The following is a 16062-nucleotide window of genomic DNA, read 5'->3' as shown; positions in this document are numbered from 1 at the left end:
AATGAAGGAGAGAGGACATTTGACAAGGAGCCTGCCCTTCTCCTTGATAGGCACGGTTCTGGGTGAACACTGCGGTGATGTGGGGAGGGTGGCTGTTGAGCATTCTCTAGGACCTGGAGCCGTGCCACAGCTCCCTTAGTCCCGGGCGGACACTGCCCTGGCAGTGATGTTCTGCGGCAGCTTTTCCTTCCCTAGTCCAGGACCTATTTCCCACAGTGCTCAATCGATATGATGTGAATTAGAAAACCCTTGAGGCTCCTGAATACCAGAGCTGGCCTGCCTGCCCAGTGCTTTCCAGTGGCCTCCCTGAGTCCCAGAAACCTGCCAGGTGGTGCTGACAACACCTCCCTAGGGTGACAGGAACAGTGCTGATGTTCCGAATGGAACAGGGAGTGGGCATCGCCTGAGAGATGTGTAAGACCCTGAAGGGTAAACCAAGGCTTCTGTGGGGACGGCTGGGTGGGGGAAATGGCTTATGTTATTTTGGGAATTAAAGAAGAACCTTGCATTGCATCCTTCACCTTGTGGTACCTGAGGCCCCACTATTAAAAACCCTTTCCAGAAAGCAGCTACACTCCAGTTACAGCTGTCAGTCCATTTCATATTCATTTGAATGAATTCTACAGCTTTCTCAAAAGCTAGTTTCTAACTAGAACTGAGCAGCCAGACACAGTACTCCAGTGGAAGGGCAAAGGTACTCAGAAAGGGAGGCCATGGGTGCTGAAGTTGGCTCCACCTTGCCCTTTAAGAGCCAACTGGTTGTTGCTCCAAACCCAGTCCTGGTCCAGAGACTCTGCAGGCTCCAGGCTCTGGGGTAGGATTTGTCTTACCACATTGGTGCTTCCAGCACCCCCTTGGGTCCTGACCTGGTGGGACATCACCCACAATGACGGTGTCAATGTGGGGGCCACTGGCTGGCCCTCTCGAGCCTTGACTGCCCTGCTGACTGTGCCCTTGGCACTGTCTTTCATGGTCCCACAGGGGCATCCCTCCCTTCCCGTCAACCTGATAGCTTTGCTGGCTCCAAATTTTGCAATCTATTTTCAGATGTAAAATGAGAGAGGCGGGGGGGTTAATAAGGAAATGGCCTTGAGTACTAACTGTGGTCAAGGCCGTGCTAGTCTGGGTAAACCCTTTACCACCACTGGCTTGAGGCCAACAGCTCCCCAGTTCTCTGTGATCTATCTGGAACTGTGCCCAAGTGGGAACTCTGCCCCCAGCCCCAAGCCTCTGGGGTGTTGGGGAGTCGGCTCAGCCCTGAGTCCTCCAGGGAGCAGGGGGGCAGAGCTGAGCGGCTGCCCGGAGCTTGGCGGGAGGAGGGGCCGGGGGAGGTGGAGGTGGGGAGATCCGGCTAGAGGGGAGGCTCCGACGTCTCCTTCCTTCCTGGTTCCTGCAGCAGCTGCTGCCACTACTCAGCTCTGAGCAGGGAGCGGGCGGCTCAGAGACGGTGACTCAGAGGCAGAGCGGCGCGCGGACCAAGGAGCACTGGCGTCCATGGACCCTGGGGTAAGGGGGCCATGCTGGCATCAGCTGACATTCCCAGAGAGGGCTTCCCCACCTGAAGCTGGCGAGTCTGCTCCTCCGGAGATGAGGGTGGGAATGGAGGTGGAAAGGGGGCACCCACCTGGCTCACATCAACCTGCACCCTCTACTAACAGAGCTTCCCCTTCCACCCGCAAGCAGTGAGGGGCCAAGATCCCGCAGGGCCAGGAAAAGGGCACAGAGATACCCAAACACCGGAAGAGTTTGGGAACTTCCAATGGCTGAATGCAGGAGTTTCCCCCCGGGTCAGCCTCAGGCAGCATGGACCCCTCTGCCCAACCTCCTGGCCACCCGTGCCCCACCGCATCCCTGTCCCCTGCTGGCCTCAGCTCCTCAGGTGCCAACCTTGCCCCTCCAGGCCCCTCCCCCGTCTCACACACACAGCCTCATGCATTATTGATCTCCCCGCGGAGCCAGGATGGCCAGGGCTTGTGCCAAGGGCGCCAGTGGGCACTGCTGCGGGACCTGTGCGGACCTTATCATGTGTCTCCATTGGCCTGTCCCCTGCTCTCTCTGGGTGGGTGGCACTTCTCAGGATCCCCAAGGACTGAGAAGGAAGAAAGGAGGCTTTGCAGGAGACTGAGAATCCAAGGTGGTCATCCTAAGGGGATGATTGACAGGAGGAGGCACAGGGGAAACTGGGGGCTGTCTCGGGCCTCAGCTATCCCATGCAGAAAATGGGAGCCCAAGAACTAGAGGGTATGATGGGGAGTTGGGGTCAAGTGGTTGGGGGATTCTGTAACGGGATAATGGTAGAGGAGTTCCCAACCCATGGTGGTGGCGTTAGAGATCCTGAAGGAGGAGGAACTGGATCGAGATCTTGCTTGTCCAGTCTCTGAATCCCTCTGTCCTTTTTTGGATCCTCTTCCTTCACTCCCCTGCCTCACCTCTCTGCCTCACCTCTGATCACCCCCAGGGAATCCTCCAGGGAAAACACCAAGTGTTTCCTGGAGCTGGAGAATGTGTGCTTAAGGTGGGGCTAGGAGGACTTTCTGAGGTTTTCTCTTGGCACCAGCCTGCCAGCTGTGCGCTAGTTCACCTCTTGGGGCAGTGACCACAGTGGGAGGGTGTGGGCAGGGAGACCTGCCCAGAGCGGGGCAGGGACAGGCTCTGGAGAGGCGTGACAGGTAAGCGGAAGATGTGCTGGTGGGCTTTCAACTCAGAGGATGCAGAAGGGTTTGGAGGTGGGCAAGGTGATAGCTAGGTCTGTGCTAATGGGGTCTTTCTGTGCTTCAAGGGCCCTCTTAGGACAAGGTGACGTCCTTCCCCTTCCACTCTGCTCTCCATCCTCAGCAGGGAGTGGCCACTCCCCTCTCCATGGACTTCCAAGAGTGGGACCCTCCCTCCTTGGCAGAGAGCACTCAGTCTGCAAAGCCCAGCAGTGCCCAGCAGGTCTGAGAATGGGGAAGCAGGAGGGGCCAGCTCGGCTCACAGGGGAGGGAGAGATGTGGTCGCCTCACTGGTTGCTCCCCGACTCTGTCCTGGACTGCAGGCCTCCGAGCTGTGGGAGGTGGTGGAGGAGCCTCGGGGCCGGTTGGGGGCAGAGGGTATCATGCCGGAGAGGCAGGAAGGCCACCTGCTCAAGAAGAGGAAGTGGCCTCTGAAGGGCTGGCACAAGGTAGGGCGGGCAGGGCAAAGGGAGGGGCCGGGTGCGGGGGCAGGACTGGGACCTGCGGGCAGTACAGGGTGTCTTTGTGTCAAGAAAACAATGTCCATGTGGTTGCTCTTTCCTCACACTCTTTCCTCTCGGTCTCCTGGGTCCCGTTCCTTCATGGCAACATCACAGAGATACTTTGTACTCGAGGATGGGATCCTTCGCTATGCCACGACTCGGCAAGATGTGAGTCAGGGCCTCGGCTGAAGGGGTGGGCGGGATCTGGCACCAGAGTGCCCTGGGCAGGCAGGGGGCTTCTGGAATCCTCCAGAGCAAGATTTGAATCCCAAGTACACCATTTGCTGGATATGGGGTCTTGGGCAGGTTACTTCCCTGGGCCTCACCTCTTCATCTCTAAGGTGGAAAGAGGGCGGTCACCCATTTGTAGTCTTCATCTTGGTGAGCACTGTCGGGACAGTGCCTGGCACAAATAAGTGCCCAAGAGATGAGGGCTTTATCATTCTCATCCTTGTCCCGTGCTCATGAAGGAACACAGAACTAAAGGCCTAGACAACCAGGCTCTCTCCAAGAAAGTTTTTCCTTCCTCAGCCTTGCAGATTCCTGAGGATGGGAAAAGTTTTCCTCACTCCATGACTCCCTAAGAGCTCAGATTGTGACTTGACATAGTGGGCCATCCTGTGCCCAGGAGGATGGCTGACATGTCCCTGCTGATACTGTGACTTGGGCATGAGGGTGAACTTGCTGCCTGGCCCATGAGCCTAGAGTGGTCTCAGGAAGATGGTGGCGCTGGTGGCCTAAAAGCAGTCTTCCTTAGCCCTCCAACCCCTCCACCCCAGATCACCAAGGGGAAGCTCCATGGCTCCATTGATGTCCGACTGTCGGTCATGTCCATCAACAAAAAGGCCCAGCGCATTGACCTTGACACTGAAGACAACATCTACCACCTGAAGGTGACATCCCTGGGAACCAGGTGGTGGTTTGGCCTCCAGCCTGGCAGAGACACTGGGACACACAGGAGAGAGGCGCAGGGGCCAAGGGTCTGTCTGAGTTTGACCAAAAGGGCGTTCCCAACATATACAACAGCCAATGACGAACTGGCCCTGTTGGTTGGTATGGCACAGGGCCAAGGGCTCAGACACTTGGGGAAGCTGTTCTTGCCTCACAGCAAGGGGCTTTTGCACAGGCTGGGTGCTGTAAGGAGAGACCCTGCTTGCCTGGGGACCAGAACCTTGACTTCTTGCCCCTAGAAAGCAGTCCTTCCCTTCATGCGTCCCTCTCCTTCTCTGTCACTTCTGTAGATCAAATCCCAGGACCTGTTCCAGAGCTGGGTGGCCCAGCTGCGTGCCCACCGCCTGGCCCAGCACGTGGACGTGCCCCGAGGCCTGCTGCCCAGCACCACTCACCGGAAGGTAAGATGGGCCCTGAGGCAAGGGACAGGTGACGTGGGGATTCAGAATTTGGGAAGGTGGGTCCCATCCTTTCTGACCCTTGACTCACCCCACAGGTTCCCGGTGCTCAGCCTCCAACAGCGGGTGGTGCCTCGGCTCTGCCAGGGGTTGGACCTCGGGAGAAGGTGTCTTCCTGGCTGAGGGACAGTGATGGGCTAGACCGTTGCTCTCATGGTGAGGGGCCCCTGGCACCGTGACTCTGTGGGGAGGGCCCATGCTGTTGTGTCTGGGTGGCACCAGCAGTCACAAGGAGGAGAAAATGTTACCTCCATCCCTGCCTCAGGGAGCCCCCGTCTGATGGGGAGACAGCTTCTGCCTTTACACTGATCAGGTCTACACAGGCCTGCCCTGGGGAGCCTCAGGCTTACAGAGGATGACAGGGTTCATGCCGTAGGCACATGGACTGACCCAGACACAGGGCCAGGGCTCACATCCGGAATACCAACACAGGAGGGGTCCTGAGCAGTGGCTCCAGGGTGGGGAGTGTGCTCTGGGACCAGGTTCCTGGAGTTGAGCTGTGATGTTGTCCTGGGAGAGGGAAGTGCCAACCAAGTGGAAAGAGCAAAGTGAGGGCCCCCAGCCTGTGTGGAGGCAGCAGAGGTAAGGTGTGGTCTGGAGACAGAGAGCTGATGGGGCACCTACCTTCCTCTGAGGCCAGACCAGAGGGTAGGAGCTGCAAACCGCTTTAGGCTCGTGAGTAGGGGGTGTGGAAGCGGTGTCGGCACCTCCGTGGCTGTGGGGTGCAGTGCCTGGAAGACGAAAGGAAGCTGAGGGGCAGACTGGGGCACCCGGCCAGTGCAGGGAGAGGGACTTCCTCATTCATTCTTTCCGCAGAGCTCTCTGAGTGTCAGGGGAAGCTCCAGGAATTACACAGACTCCTCCAGAGCCTGGAGTCCCTGCACCGGATCCCTTCAGCTCCCGTTATCCCCACACACCAGGTGAGATCCAGGGAGGAGGCAGGGTCCTGCCTGGGGCGCTCTCTCCTCTTGCCACCTTCATCTCCATCGCTTCCCTGGACAGGTACCCTGTCCCCCTTACAAGCTGCAGTTTCCTGAGGAGCCACCGTCTCCTAGTTGCCCCTCCCCACCTTGTCCACAGTGCCTCAGGGTTGTCTCTCTGCCCCTTTGGAGCGACCCCTTCCTCTTGTGCCCATGCACCTGCCAGGCTGTCGGTCCTTTGCCTCCGGGATGTCTGTGTCTCTGCGTCCTCCTCCATGGCCATCTGCCTCTCTCCTGGCTTTGGTGGTTTTCCTCACTCTGAGAGTGAAACTTCCCCACCTCGACTTGCCAGGCCTCAGTGACGACCGAGAGACCCAAGAAGGGGAAGCGGACCAGCCGCATGTGGTGCACTCAGAGCTTTGCCAAGGACGACACCATCGGACGGGTGAGGTGGGGTGTGGGCCCTAAGATGCTGGGGGGAGGCTCTGAAGAAGCCCCTTCAACCTCTCCCCTTCGTCTACAGGTGGGTCGTCTCCATGGCTCTGTTCCCAACCTATCTCGCTACTTGGAGTCCCGGGACCCCTCTGGCCCCCGTGGGCTGCCAACCCCAGACTATGCCCACCTGCAGCGCAGTTTCTGGGCCCTGGCCCAGAAGGGTGAGTGCGTGCTGGAGGGGTGGCCAGGAGCAGATGGGGAGAAGGAGAGGGAGAGGGAGGGAGTCTGACAGCTGGCCCCTGCCCCAACAGTGCACAGCTCCCTCAGCAGCGTCCTGGCTGCTCTCACCGCTGAACGGGACCGACTGAAGGACCTGCACCAGGGTTCAGAGTTGTCCAGGATGGGGGTGAGGCTGGGGACAGGATGGCCGATGGGAGGAGAGGGCCCAAAGCCAAGAACTGCAGGGCTGGAGGTGGGAGCAGACCTGGGCCGGGAAGGGGGTTGGCAGAGACAGGCCAGGGAGGGCTTCACCTCCCAGCACCTGTCCCCTCACTGTCTCCCTGCAGATCTCTGAGGCCCCAGGTGGCCCGAAGCGCCTCCACTCACTGTCCGTCTCCTCCGACACCACTGCAGACTCCTTCAGCTCCCTCAACCCCGAGGAGGTGGGAGCCAGGGTGGGCTGTGGGCATCATTCCTCTGGGCCTTTTTTCTCAGCAGGAGTGAAAGCATGGTTGGTTTTCAGACCCAAAACTCCAACCCCTTTCCCAAAACATGGGCAGCAGCCGCATCTGTGATTCCTTAACTGCACGTAGAGTGCTTTTGCTTTTAAGTCAGAGTCCCGTGAGGCAGCGATTCTAACCCTCAAGTTTACAGACAGGGAAACTGAGATTCAAAGAATCTAATTGATGGGCCCAGGCTCCCCTACAGCATGGGTTTGAATTTGGCTCCACTGCAGGCTTGCTCTGTGACCCTGAGCCTCATTGTCCTAAATCTGCAAAATGGGGGCAGGAATCATACCTACTTCACAGGATGAGTGTGGGGACTGACTGAGCTGGTATACTCACAGGGCTTGGAGGGGCTCAGTGTCAGTGCCCAGGAAGCATGAGTGGTGATTATGGAACCCATGTCTCCTTACTCCCAGGCTGGTGATCACTCCCCTAGGCCTGAGTAGCCCACCACACTCGTTCTCCTCCGCATCTTCTCCTGCTCTGCAGGTTCAGACTAGGCAATTAAAGTCCCCAGTCAGGCTTCCCTCTCAAGGGAACTGCCAGTTCAGGGGAGCCCAGCCTGTCACTCTGGCCGGGCCTCGGGCCTGACCCCTGTCTCACACCCACAGCAAGAAGCTCTGTACATGAAGGGGCGAGAGCTGACTCCTCAGCTGTCCCAGAGCAGTGTCCTGTCCCTTGCTGATTCCCACACAGAGTTCTTTGATGCCTGTGAGGTTCTCCTGTCTGCCAGCTCTTCTGAGAATGAGGTGAGGGAAGAGGGACCCTGGGAATAGAGGAGTAGGGTTCAGGGAGACTAGAATCTATAGATTCCCAAGTCCTTTCCAAGCACCTCAGCCGCTGTCTCTGCATGTCCAAACATGCTGGGTTTGTGCAGCCGTGCTCAGAAACCTGCTGGGGACCCTTCTTCCAGTTTGATGTGCTCTGTCTCCATTGGATCCTCCTGAAACTTCTTCCTCAGCTCCACCCCCAGTCATCTCCCTGTGACCCCATTTTAGCTGCAGTGCTCTCTCAGTAATCCCCAACTTCCCTTCCCTTCCTTTTGTGTGCTGTCAAGTCCCTGAGCTGTCTTGCACCAGTTGTGAGGCCAGGCCCTCTCCCAAGGTGGCAGGGCACGTCATGATGCTAGGCCTCCCAGGGCAGTGCCTTAGGGCTCAGCCCACTCCCAGTACATTCTCTTCCCCTTCCCACCAAAGGGCTAGCTGGGCAGATTCTTGCCAGGCTCTGGGCACTGCCCAGTCTGCCTGGCCTATCATCTGTCCTGGCACAGGGCTCGGAGGAGGAGGAGTCGTGCACCAGTGAAGTCACCACCAGCCTGTCTGAGGAGGTGCTGGACCTCAGGGGAGCCGAGCGCTATCAGAAAGGTGCCAGCCAGGCGGGCAGGAGGGAGGGCTAGAGGTGGGCACAGAAACAGAGTTTGTCCACAGTCCAGGCCCCTTGAGAAGCAGTCCCTTGTAGTGCTGGTGGGCTAATGGCTTTGGATACTGACTCCAGGGGTGACTCCGGGCTGCGAGGAAGGCTAAGCCGTGAGCTATGTTGCAGGGGTGGCTCTGGGGTGGGACAGGCTCAGCTGAGGGCTGGCCTCCCCTCCAGTCTCCTGAGAAGGCTCCCATGTGGGCCTGACAGAAACAGAAGGGCCCACTCAGCCACTTTTTAGCAGCGTGGCTTTAGACGTGTCATTTTGCTTCTTGGAGCCTATTTCCTTGTCTATAAAATGGGCCGAGTAATCCTGACATTGGTTTCTGTTTATGAAAGGGAGCAGAAGCCAAGGGTGGGGGCTCAGGAAGGGCTTCTGGGGTGCAGGTTTCCAGCAGTGGGAACTGCCCTGTCAGGTTCTTAGCCCTGCTGCCCACCTAAATCCCCAGGAGCTCACCAAGAATTAGCTCTGCAGCCGCCTGCCCCACAGTGAGTCCATGCTGGGGCCTGGGAGTGACCATACCCAGGAGCACCTCAGGAGCTCTGGAGGTGCCTGGATGCCGGTGCCCAGCGGAAAGTGACAGGCAGGGCAACACCCTGGGGCTGTGTTCCAGGGGGAGCTGTGGGGCCTCCCCGCCGCCGATGTCTGCCTGCGGCCAGTGGGCCCGGGGCCGACGTGAGCCTGTGGAACATCCTGCGGAACAACATCGGCAAGGACCTGTCGAAGGTATCGATGCCTGTGCAGCTCAATGAGCCACTCAACACCCTGCAGCGGCTCTGCGAGGAACTGGAGTACAGCAGCCTCCTGGACCAGGCCAGCCGCACCACCGACCCCTGCGAGCGCATGGTACGCCCGCCGCCCCAGCCCAGCCCCAGGCTGCCTCGTCCTCCCAGGATCCCGTCTCCCAGAACACCCTGGTGGGCCCTTCCCTGCTGCTGAAGGTTCACCCCAGCCCCCCAGCCCTTGCTGGTGGTGGGGTGGCGTCTCCTCTGATCCCCCGGCGCCCCTCGTCCCCAGGTGTACATTGCAGCCTTTGCTGTCTCCGCCTACTCCTCCACCTACCACCGGGCGGGCTGCAAGCCCTTCAACCCTGTCCTGGGGGAGACCTATGAGTGCGAGCGGCCTGACAGAGGCTTCCGCTTCATCAGTGAGCAGGTATGGGCCCGGAAGAGGCTGGGGGCGGGGGTGGAGGAGGGAAGAGGTAGCCAGGTGGCCAAGAGCAGGAAACACAGGGCCTCCATGGAGGGAGCAGCTGGCAGTCGGGTAGTTGGGGGAAGGGGCTCCCCGCTTAGTGTGGGAGCCGGACGTGAAACAAGGAGTTACTGCACCATGTTCTAGAGCTGGGATCATGGAAGCTCATAGGATGTTATTCAGCTCTAGTGGGTGATCCTGAGCTAAGTCTTGAAGGATGAATTGGAGTTTGCTAGTTGCCCAAGGGGGTGGGGAGAATGGGATGTTGCAGACAATGTAAAGGAACAAATGGAGCATATTTAGGAAGAGTTAGAGACAAGGCTGGAAGATAAGGCAGAGCCAAACCCTGAGGAGCCCTGTAGGTGAAGGTTAGAAAGGGTTGGTTGGTTGGTTGGTTTTTAAGTTCTGAAGGCAATGGGGAGCCATGGGAGGGTTTTAAGTGGTAGAGTGACATGCTTAGGATTGAACTTGATAAGAACATTCAAGCAGTGGTGTGCACCAGGGAATGGGAGGAGGCAGGAAGATAGGCCGTGGGATCCCCAAGTTCAAGGTTCTATATGGGGACTTGTTCCAAGGAGGACAAGCCTGAGTTTTTCTAAGGGTGTGTTGTGGAGGTTGCGAGTTGATAATCAACTTTGGGGGAGAAGATGATGAAGGAAGAGGATCCCCACAGGAGGGCTGGCTTTCAGGCAGGGCACAGGTAGAGGTCCCACCTGTCACTGCTAGGGGACTTTGTAGGCTTGGGCAGGGTCTCTGGAGGGCACTATACACAAGGTTGGCAAGGAGGGCCCAGAGGGGAGTGAGTGAGAAGGAAGAATGTAGGGGCCTCAGGGGAAAGGAGAGGATGATGGAATTTGGATGGTGGCCAAGGGTGAAAGGGACAAGAGACCTGGAACTAACTGGTCTTCTGGTCCACAGGGAAACTGGGGGAGGGGTGAGGGCCTTGGGGGGTCTGGGGTCAGGTGCATCCTGAAGAGAACTTCCTTACTCATCAAGGTCTCCCACCACCCCCCCATCTCGGCGTGCCATGCGGAGTCTGAGAACTTCATCTTCTGGCAAGGTGAGGGGGGCTGGGTGTGAAGGGCAGATGGGGGAGGGGCTGGAACACTTTCTGGTCTTATCTCTGCTGTTCATCTCCCTCCCCCAACCCAACTCCAGACATGAAGTGGAAGAACAAGTTCTGGGGCAAATCCCTGGAGATTGTGCCTGTGGGGACAGTCAACGTGAGCCTGCCCAGGTGAGTGTTCCTGAATGCTCCGCAGCCAGGCCCAGGCCACAGGCCATCCTCCAGGCTGGGACCAGGAGGTGGCAGGGACTGGAGAGAGGCCTGAAGCTGCTTAGGGTGGGGCAGGTTCTGTACATTTTACACCTATGTGCACAGCAGTTGCCAATAAAGAAAGGTGAAAAATCTTCCAGCTGGAAGGGCTTGTGAAGGTCATCTGACCGAGTAGTTTTCACACTTTCTGACCGTGACTCACAGTAAGGAATGCATTTGAGACTTCAAGCCAGTGCACAGTAACTCATAGACACACAAGCACACACACACATGTACACAGAAACCTAAAGTGATTTCAGGACTGCTCACAAACCACATTTGAAACACGCTCATCTAACTCATTTTACTGGGGGCACTGCAGCCAGAGGCCGGTGCAGGGGTTGGGGAGGCCCTGGACTTCGGGGTCAGAAGTCCTCGGTAGGAGTCTCAGTTCTAGCACTGAATAGTTACGCAAGCAGCAAGAAGACTTGACATCTCAGAGCCTCGAGTCCACTTGTCTATAAAATAAGAGTAATAAGTAATGCCTGACAGAAGTGCGGAGTAAACAGAGTGATATATGTGAACAGACCGACCATGGTCCCTGGCACCCAAGGCCAGGGACCCAGTCTATGGTTTTACCCCCATGACTTAGGCACTCAAGGGCTTTCTCAACAAATGGAGATGTGTCGGCTGAATACTTTCTGTGAAGGCTGCTCTGCTTTATAAATATGTCATTCTTCATGGAAGGACGATGAGCTGGAACCAGGGCCCCAGGTTTCCTTCTGCAGACCCATGTGTGTGAACTGCTCCAATGAGACAGGTGCTCCCTGGCTCAGGGTGGCGCATAGTTCCCCAGGGCTGGCCAGCTGCCCTCCCCAACGCTCTGTCTCTCTCAGGTTTGGGGACCACTTTGAGTGGAACAAGGTGACGTCCTGCATTCACAACATCCTGAGTGGCCAGCGCTGGATTGAGCACTACGGGGAGGTGCTCATCCGGAACACACAGGACAGCTCCTGCCACTGCAAGATCACCTTCTGCAAGGTGGGCACACCACCCTGCCCCTGCCTGTCCGCCCCCAGCAGCTCGCCCCAGGCAAGGGGAGGGGACACCTCCCTAAGCCCCCCGCCCCCACCCCCACCCCAGGCCAAGTACTGGAGCTCCAACGTCCACGAGGTTCAGGGTGCTGTGTTGAGCCGAAGTGGCCGCGTCCTCCACCGACTCTTCGGGAAGTGGCATGAGGGGCTGTACCGAGGGCCCCCACCGGGTGGGCAGTGCATCTGGAAACCCAGTAAGTGGGGCAGCCGGGGTGGACTGGGCGGGGTAAGGGCTGCTGTGGCACAGTCCACCTGCCCCAGCCCCCTGCCTTCCCCCCAGACTCAATGCCCCCAAACCATGAGCGAAACTTCGGCTTCACTCAGTTTGCCTTGGAGCTGAATGAGCTGACGGCTGAGCTGAAACGGTCTCTGCCTTCCACTGACACGCGGCTCCGGCCAGACCAGAGGTCAGTGCCAGGCAGTTGCTGCTCTAGAACCCGGAGCTCCTCCCTCCCCTGTGGGTTCCACACAGACCTGGGACTGTGTCCTTCCTTCCTTGAGTCTCCACAGGGGGAGATGGGGCCTGTTTGGGGCAGAACTGGGCAGGACAGAGGCCTTGAATGTGGGGGCTCCTGAGGGTAGAGGCAGTTCTGCTGACTGCAGCCTGGATGCTCAGGTACCTGGAGGAGGGGAACATACAGGCTGCCGAGGCCCAGAAGAGAAGGATCGAGCAGCTTCAGCGAGACAGGCGCAAAGTGATGGAAGAGAACAACATTGTCCACCATGCTCGCTTCTTCAGGTGCCTCTGCCCTCTGCCCTGGGTCTCTCTGCGACCCAGGCTCCCCTCCTCTTCCCTGTAGCCCCTTCCTGCTTTGAGTGGGGCCAGCAGTGGGAGGCAGCATCTGGGGACAGCGGCCTTATTTCTGGATGTTCACCTCTTGTTTTCCCTTTCCCCGTCCCCCCAGGCGGCAGACAGACAGCAGCGGGAAGGAGTGGTGGGTGACCAACAACACGTACTGGCGGCTGCGGGCTGAGCCAGGCTATGGGAACCTGGATGGGGCTGTGCTCTGGTAGCCCTGGCCCAGGGGGCAGGAGGCCCCAGTTCCTCCCTCCTGCCTCCACCCCCCACCACCCCGCCACGGACACTTGGGCGAGGCCAGGCTCTCCCACTCACTGCCCTGGAGACCAAAGGGGCAGCCCTGGCTCTGGCCCTCTCCCCTCTGCTGGCCAGAGGGGCTGCATCTCAGCCCACTGTCCACACCTGGTCTAGGGTGAGAAGCAGGATTCGTGCTTCCCCAGTCTCGTTGCCCCAGACAACCGGCATGTAAGACCCTCCTTGCTTTGTCATCCCCCGTCTTTCCCCCTTGGGGTACTTGGGGGAGACTCCAGACCCTCCAGGATCTGTTCCCCATTTCAGTGCCTTCCTAGGACACAGGGGATCCCTTGATACTCCCCAGGCTTCCTGTGCCCAGGACTCTGGCCCCAGCATTGAGGTTAGAGTGACTGAAGGAGAGGGGACGGCCTTTTCTTCCAGCCCCATCCCTCCCATTCCCCATCTCCAGCATCTTCTCCCCACACCCTGGGCCAGGGGGCTCCCTTTGCTTGGCCCTGGCAATTTCTCTCATCCTCCTGGATCCCCTTCTCCCAAACTGCAAAATGCCTGCAGCTTCCAGCTCCTTTATCCTTGGACCTCAAGTGGTTTCCTTCAGTCTCAGCTCGGCGGATCCCCTCAGAGCAGACTGGGCAGGAAGGGCGCCTGGCCTCAGACCCACCGGGAGTGAGTGAGGACCCGTGAGAGTGTCAGTTTGTGTCGGAGAGCGTGTGTGCGTGTGCGTGCGCGTGTCTGTGTACTGCTTGCAGGCGAGCAGGATTCCTCTTGTAGCCTGGACGTCCCCGCTGCCGGGTGTCCGCCCCCTTTGCTGCTCATTTTCTCAGTCTGCCTCTGATTAAGGTGAATGGCTATGACATTCCAAGCTCCAATAAAGACTGTCCCAAACTTTGGCCTGCGACCATTCATTTCAAAACACGTGTTCAAGTGAAATGAAGGCTCATGGCCCCCTACTCACCCAGGCTAAAACCTAATGTCACCTCTCCCTTAATCCTCACATCCTGTTGATTCTACCTCGGTGTCTCTCAGCTCTGGCGCCTTCTCTCAGTTGCACCTGACTTAGGATGGGCCCTTGTCAACTTTCGCCTGGACAACTGCAGTATCCTCAGAGCCTCAGGCACTTCCATTCTTAACACTGCCTTTCAGGGGGATATTTTAAAAGACAAATATGGCACCCCGTGCCTGCTTCAAATACATCCATTGCTTCTCAGTGCCTAAAGGGAAAACCCAAACTCTTCAACCAGGCAGAATATTGTGTAGTTCCTGTCCCCCTCCAGCACAGAAGCTGGCTCCATGCTCAACATCCTCGTTTAGGTCTGCGCTCACTTCCTCACCCCACTCAGTGACTGTTCAAGGAAAGGCGGAGGTGGGGAGGGACTAGAAGAGATGGGAGAACAAGGCAAGCTGCAGGTTCTCCCCTCCCCAACCACCTGGGCTGAGTTCAGATCCCAGCTCTGTTATTCCAAAGCTGTGTGATCTTGGCCAAGTGTCTTACCTTTCCCTTCAGAGACTCCATTCCCTCATTTGGCTTCTTCTGTGTCTCAGAGGGGGATGTAAGAGTAGTGAGCCAGGCTCCTGATCCTATTAGTTGTCTCCTAACCCCTCACCCCACCCCACTGTGACCACAGGCCTTGGTCTGGTTTGATGGATGTCCCAGGAGGAGGTCATGCTTTCTCAGGAAGGTGGCAAGAGCAGAGGGGTCCGCTGAGCTACGGCAGCTCTCCAATTCTAGTTTTCTTCTTCTTCCTCTCCTCCGGTGCCCCCACACCCTCACTCCAGGGCCGGGTGTGGTCCACATTTCCACAATTTATTTACAGGGAGCTCTAAAAGGAACACATTTGTCCTGACACCATGCACCAGAAATAACCTCAACCCATTCCAAAGAAAGCCAAAGCCTGCACGCATTCAGGATCTTTTTAAAACAAGGTGCACTGTCTTCCTCCCCCACCCTTTCCACTCAGAGCCGCACAGAGCCTGATTGACCAGACGATGTTCAACCTCTGCATATTTTAAGAACTAGAGTTTCAAGTAGACCAAATTCCAAAGTTATTTTTCTAATGGAGACAGGAGACTGTGGCAGCTCCTCTATCCACAGGAACCAAATCACCTGTGGCTTTGGCCGTCTGGATCAGCGTCCTCTCCCCTCTGGGTGCCAACCCAATGGCAGGGAGATGGTTAGGATGGTCAGGTTGGTTTGCTCTCGCTGGGGCCCTCCCTGCTAGAGGACTGCTGTCACCTCAGAAAGCCTCCCCACCCAGCCAGGGTTTGGTGGGGCGCTCAGGCCAGGCTGACTCCAGGCTGGGCTCTGTGGACAGAGTGAAGGGACAAGAAGCAGCTGTAGGTGTAGAGGGTGGCGGCCACCTCCTCAAGTGCTCAAGTCTGGTCTGAGAAGGAACAGTGGGCCCCCTTGTCAAGCCCATCTCAGTCTAGTCTGAGGACGCACAGGGGGACTGCTGACCACAGGGCCTTGGAGCAGCCCTGCCTAGGTGCAGACCACTGGCCTTGTTTGGAGGATATGGTGGGCCTGGGCAGATGGGAGGATGTGGGCTCAACAGCCCACATCTTGACTCAGCTTGGGAAAGATGGGAGGTGGGACACACCAGTTTGTGAAGCCAGGGACCTGCTCCCCTGGACGTGGGAAGAAGGTCAGAGCTTGAACAGCAGGGGAAAACCTGGGCCCAGTAATGGTGACAGGAGCTTCACCTCACCTACTGTGGTCCCGCCAACCCCAAGCAGCTCCACTTAGAGAGAGATTCAAATTATATTTTTAAAGTTCATTATTGGATAGGTGATGGGGATGCCCGGGTAGCTAGGGGCAAAAAGGCTGGAAATACTTAACGACCCCCCCCCAGTTCCCTGAATCTTCTGAATAAATAGTGGTTTGGGGGTATGTTTGTAGTAAACCCCAGAGCGAGGAAAGAGTCGAATCAGCGGAGGAGGTTGGTGTCAGAAGTAAACACCATCAGACATTAATTGAAGTTATGAAAACAGATTTAGTTCTGTGACTACTGACCGGAGAGGAAAGAGCTGAGCTCCATTCAATCCATGCAGAGGAGCCTGGGTGTCTAAGGGGAGAATGAAGGAGTAGGAAGGACTGCGGGAACTCAGGCAGGGTCAAAGAAGAAAAAATGACAAATTACAAGAGGTCATGCAGTGTCAATGTCGTTAGGCCAGGGCGCCTGCCAGCGGCGGTCATCTTAGGGTTCTGTCCTCTGGGAGAGACTGGAGACAGGGTGCTACCCCTCCTGATGACTACATTTCCAGGAACGACTTTCATGTCCTTGAGAAAAACACTCCTATTGGAGGTGGAGGAGGGACGGAGGACAGAGTCACAATTGTAAGCCCTTTTGAGTA

At 57.5% G+C, this 16062-nt stretch overlaps 1 protein-coding gene across 2 annotated transcripts; it reads left to right on the top strand.

The window, feature by feature from the left end:
* The first annotated feature begins 1348 nt into the window (after positions 1-1348).
* OSBPL7 (oxysterol binding protein like 7) lies at positions 1349-13600 on the top strand. Of its 2 annotated transcripts, XM_015247901.3 has the most exons (23): positions 1349-1506; positions 2780-2934; positions 3035-3160; positions 3329-3382; positions 3994-4107; positions 4456-4566; positions 4662-4779; positions 5440-5543; positions 5896-5988; positions 6067-6199; positions 6290-6384; positions 6545-6640; positions 7315-7452; positions 7974-8067; positions 8734-8966; positions 9138-9275; positions 10308-10371; positions 10470-10548; positions 11463-11607; positions 11710-11854; positions 11941-12067; positions 12277-12399; positions 12566-13600. In XM_015247901.3, the coding sequence occupies exons 2-23, from the start codon at positions 2860-2862 to the stop codon at positions 12672-12674; spliced, it is 2514 nt and encodes an 837-aa protein (XP_015103387.1). In that variant the 5' UTR covers positions 1349-1506; positions 2780-2859; the 3' UTR covers positions 12675-13600. The 2 variants fall into 2 exon arrangements, 1 of the variants encoding a protein (XP_015103387.1); XR_012059623.1 differs by lacking the exon at positions 12566-13600 and having other exon boundaries at positions 11985-12067; positions 12277-12398.
* The last annotated feature ends 2462 nt before the right edge of the window (positions 13601-16062 follow it).

This window comes from Vicugna pacos, chromosome 16 (genome assembly GCF_048564905.1).
Source record: "Vicugna pacos chromosome 16, VicPac4, whole genome shotgun sequence".
Lineage (NCBI taxonomy): Eukaryota > Metazoa > Chordata > Mammalia > Artiodactyla > Camelidae > Vicugna > Vicugna pacos.
The sequence above is the reverse complement of the archived record's forward strand: the minus strand, read 5'-3'. Positions and strand labels throughout refer to the sequence as shown.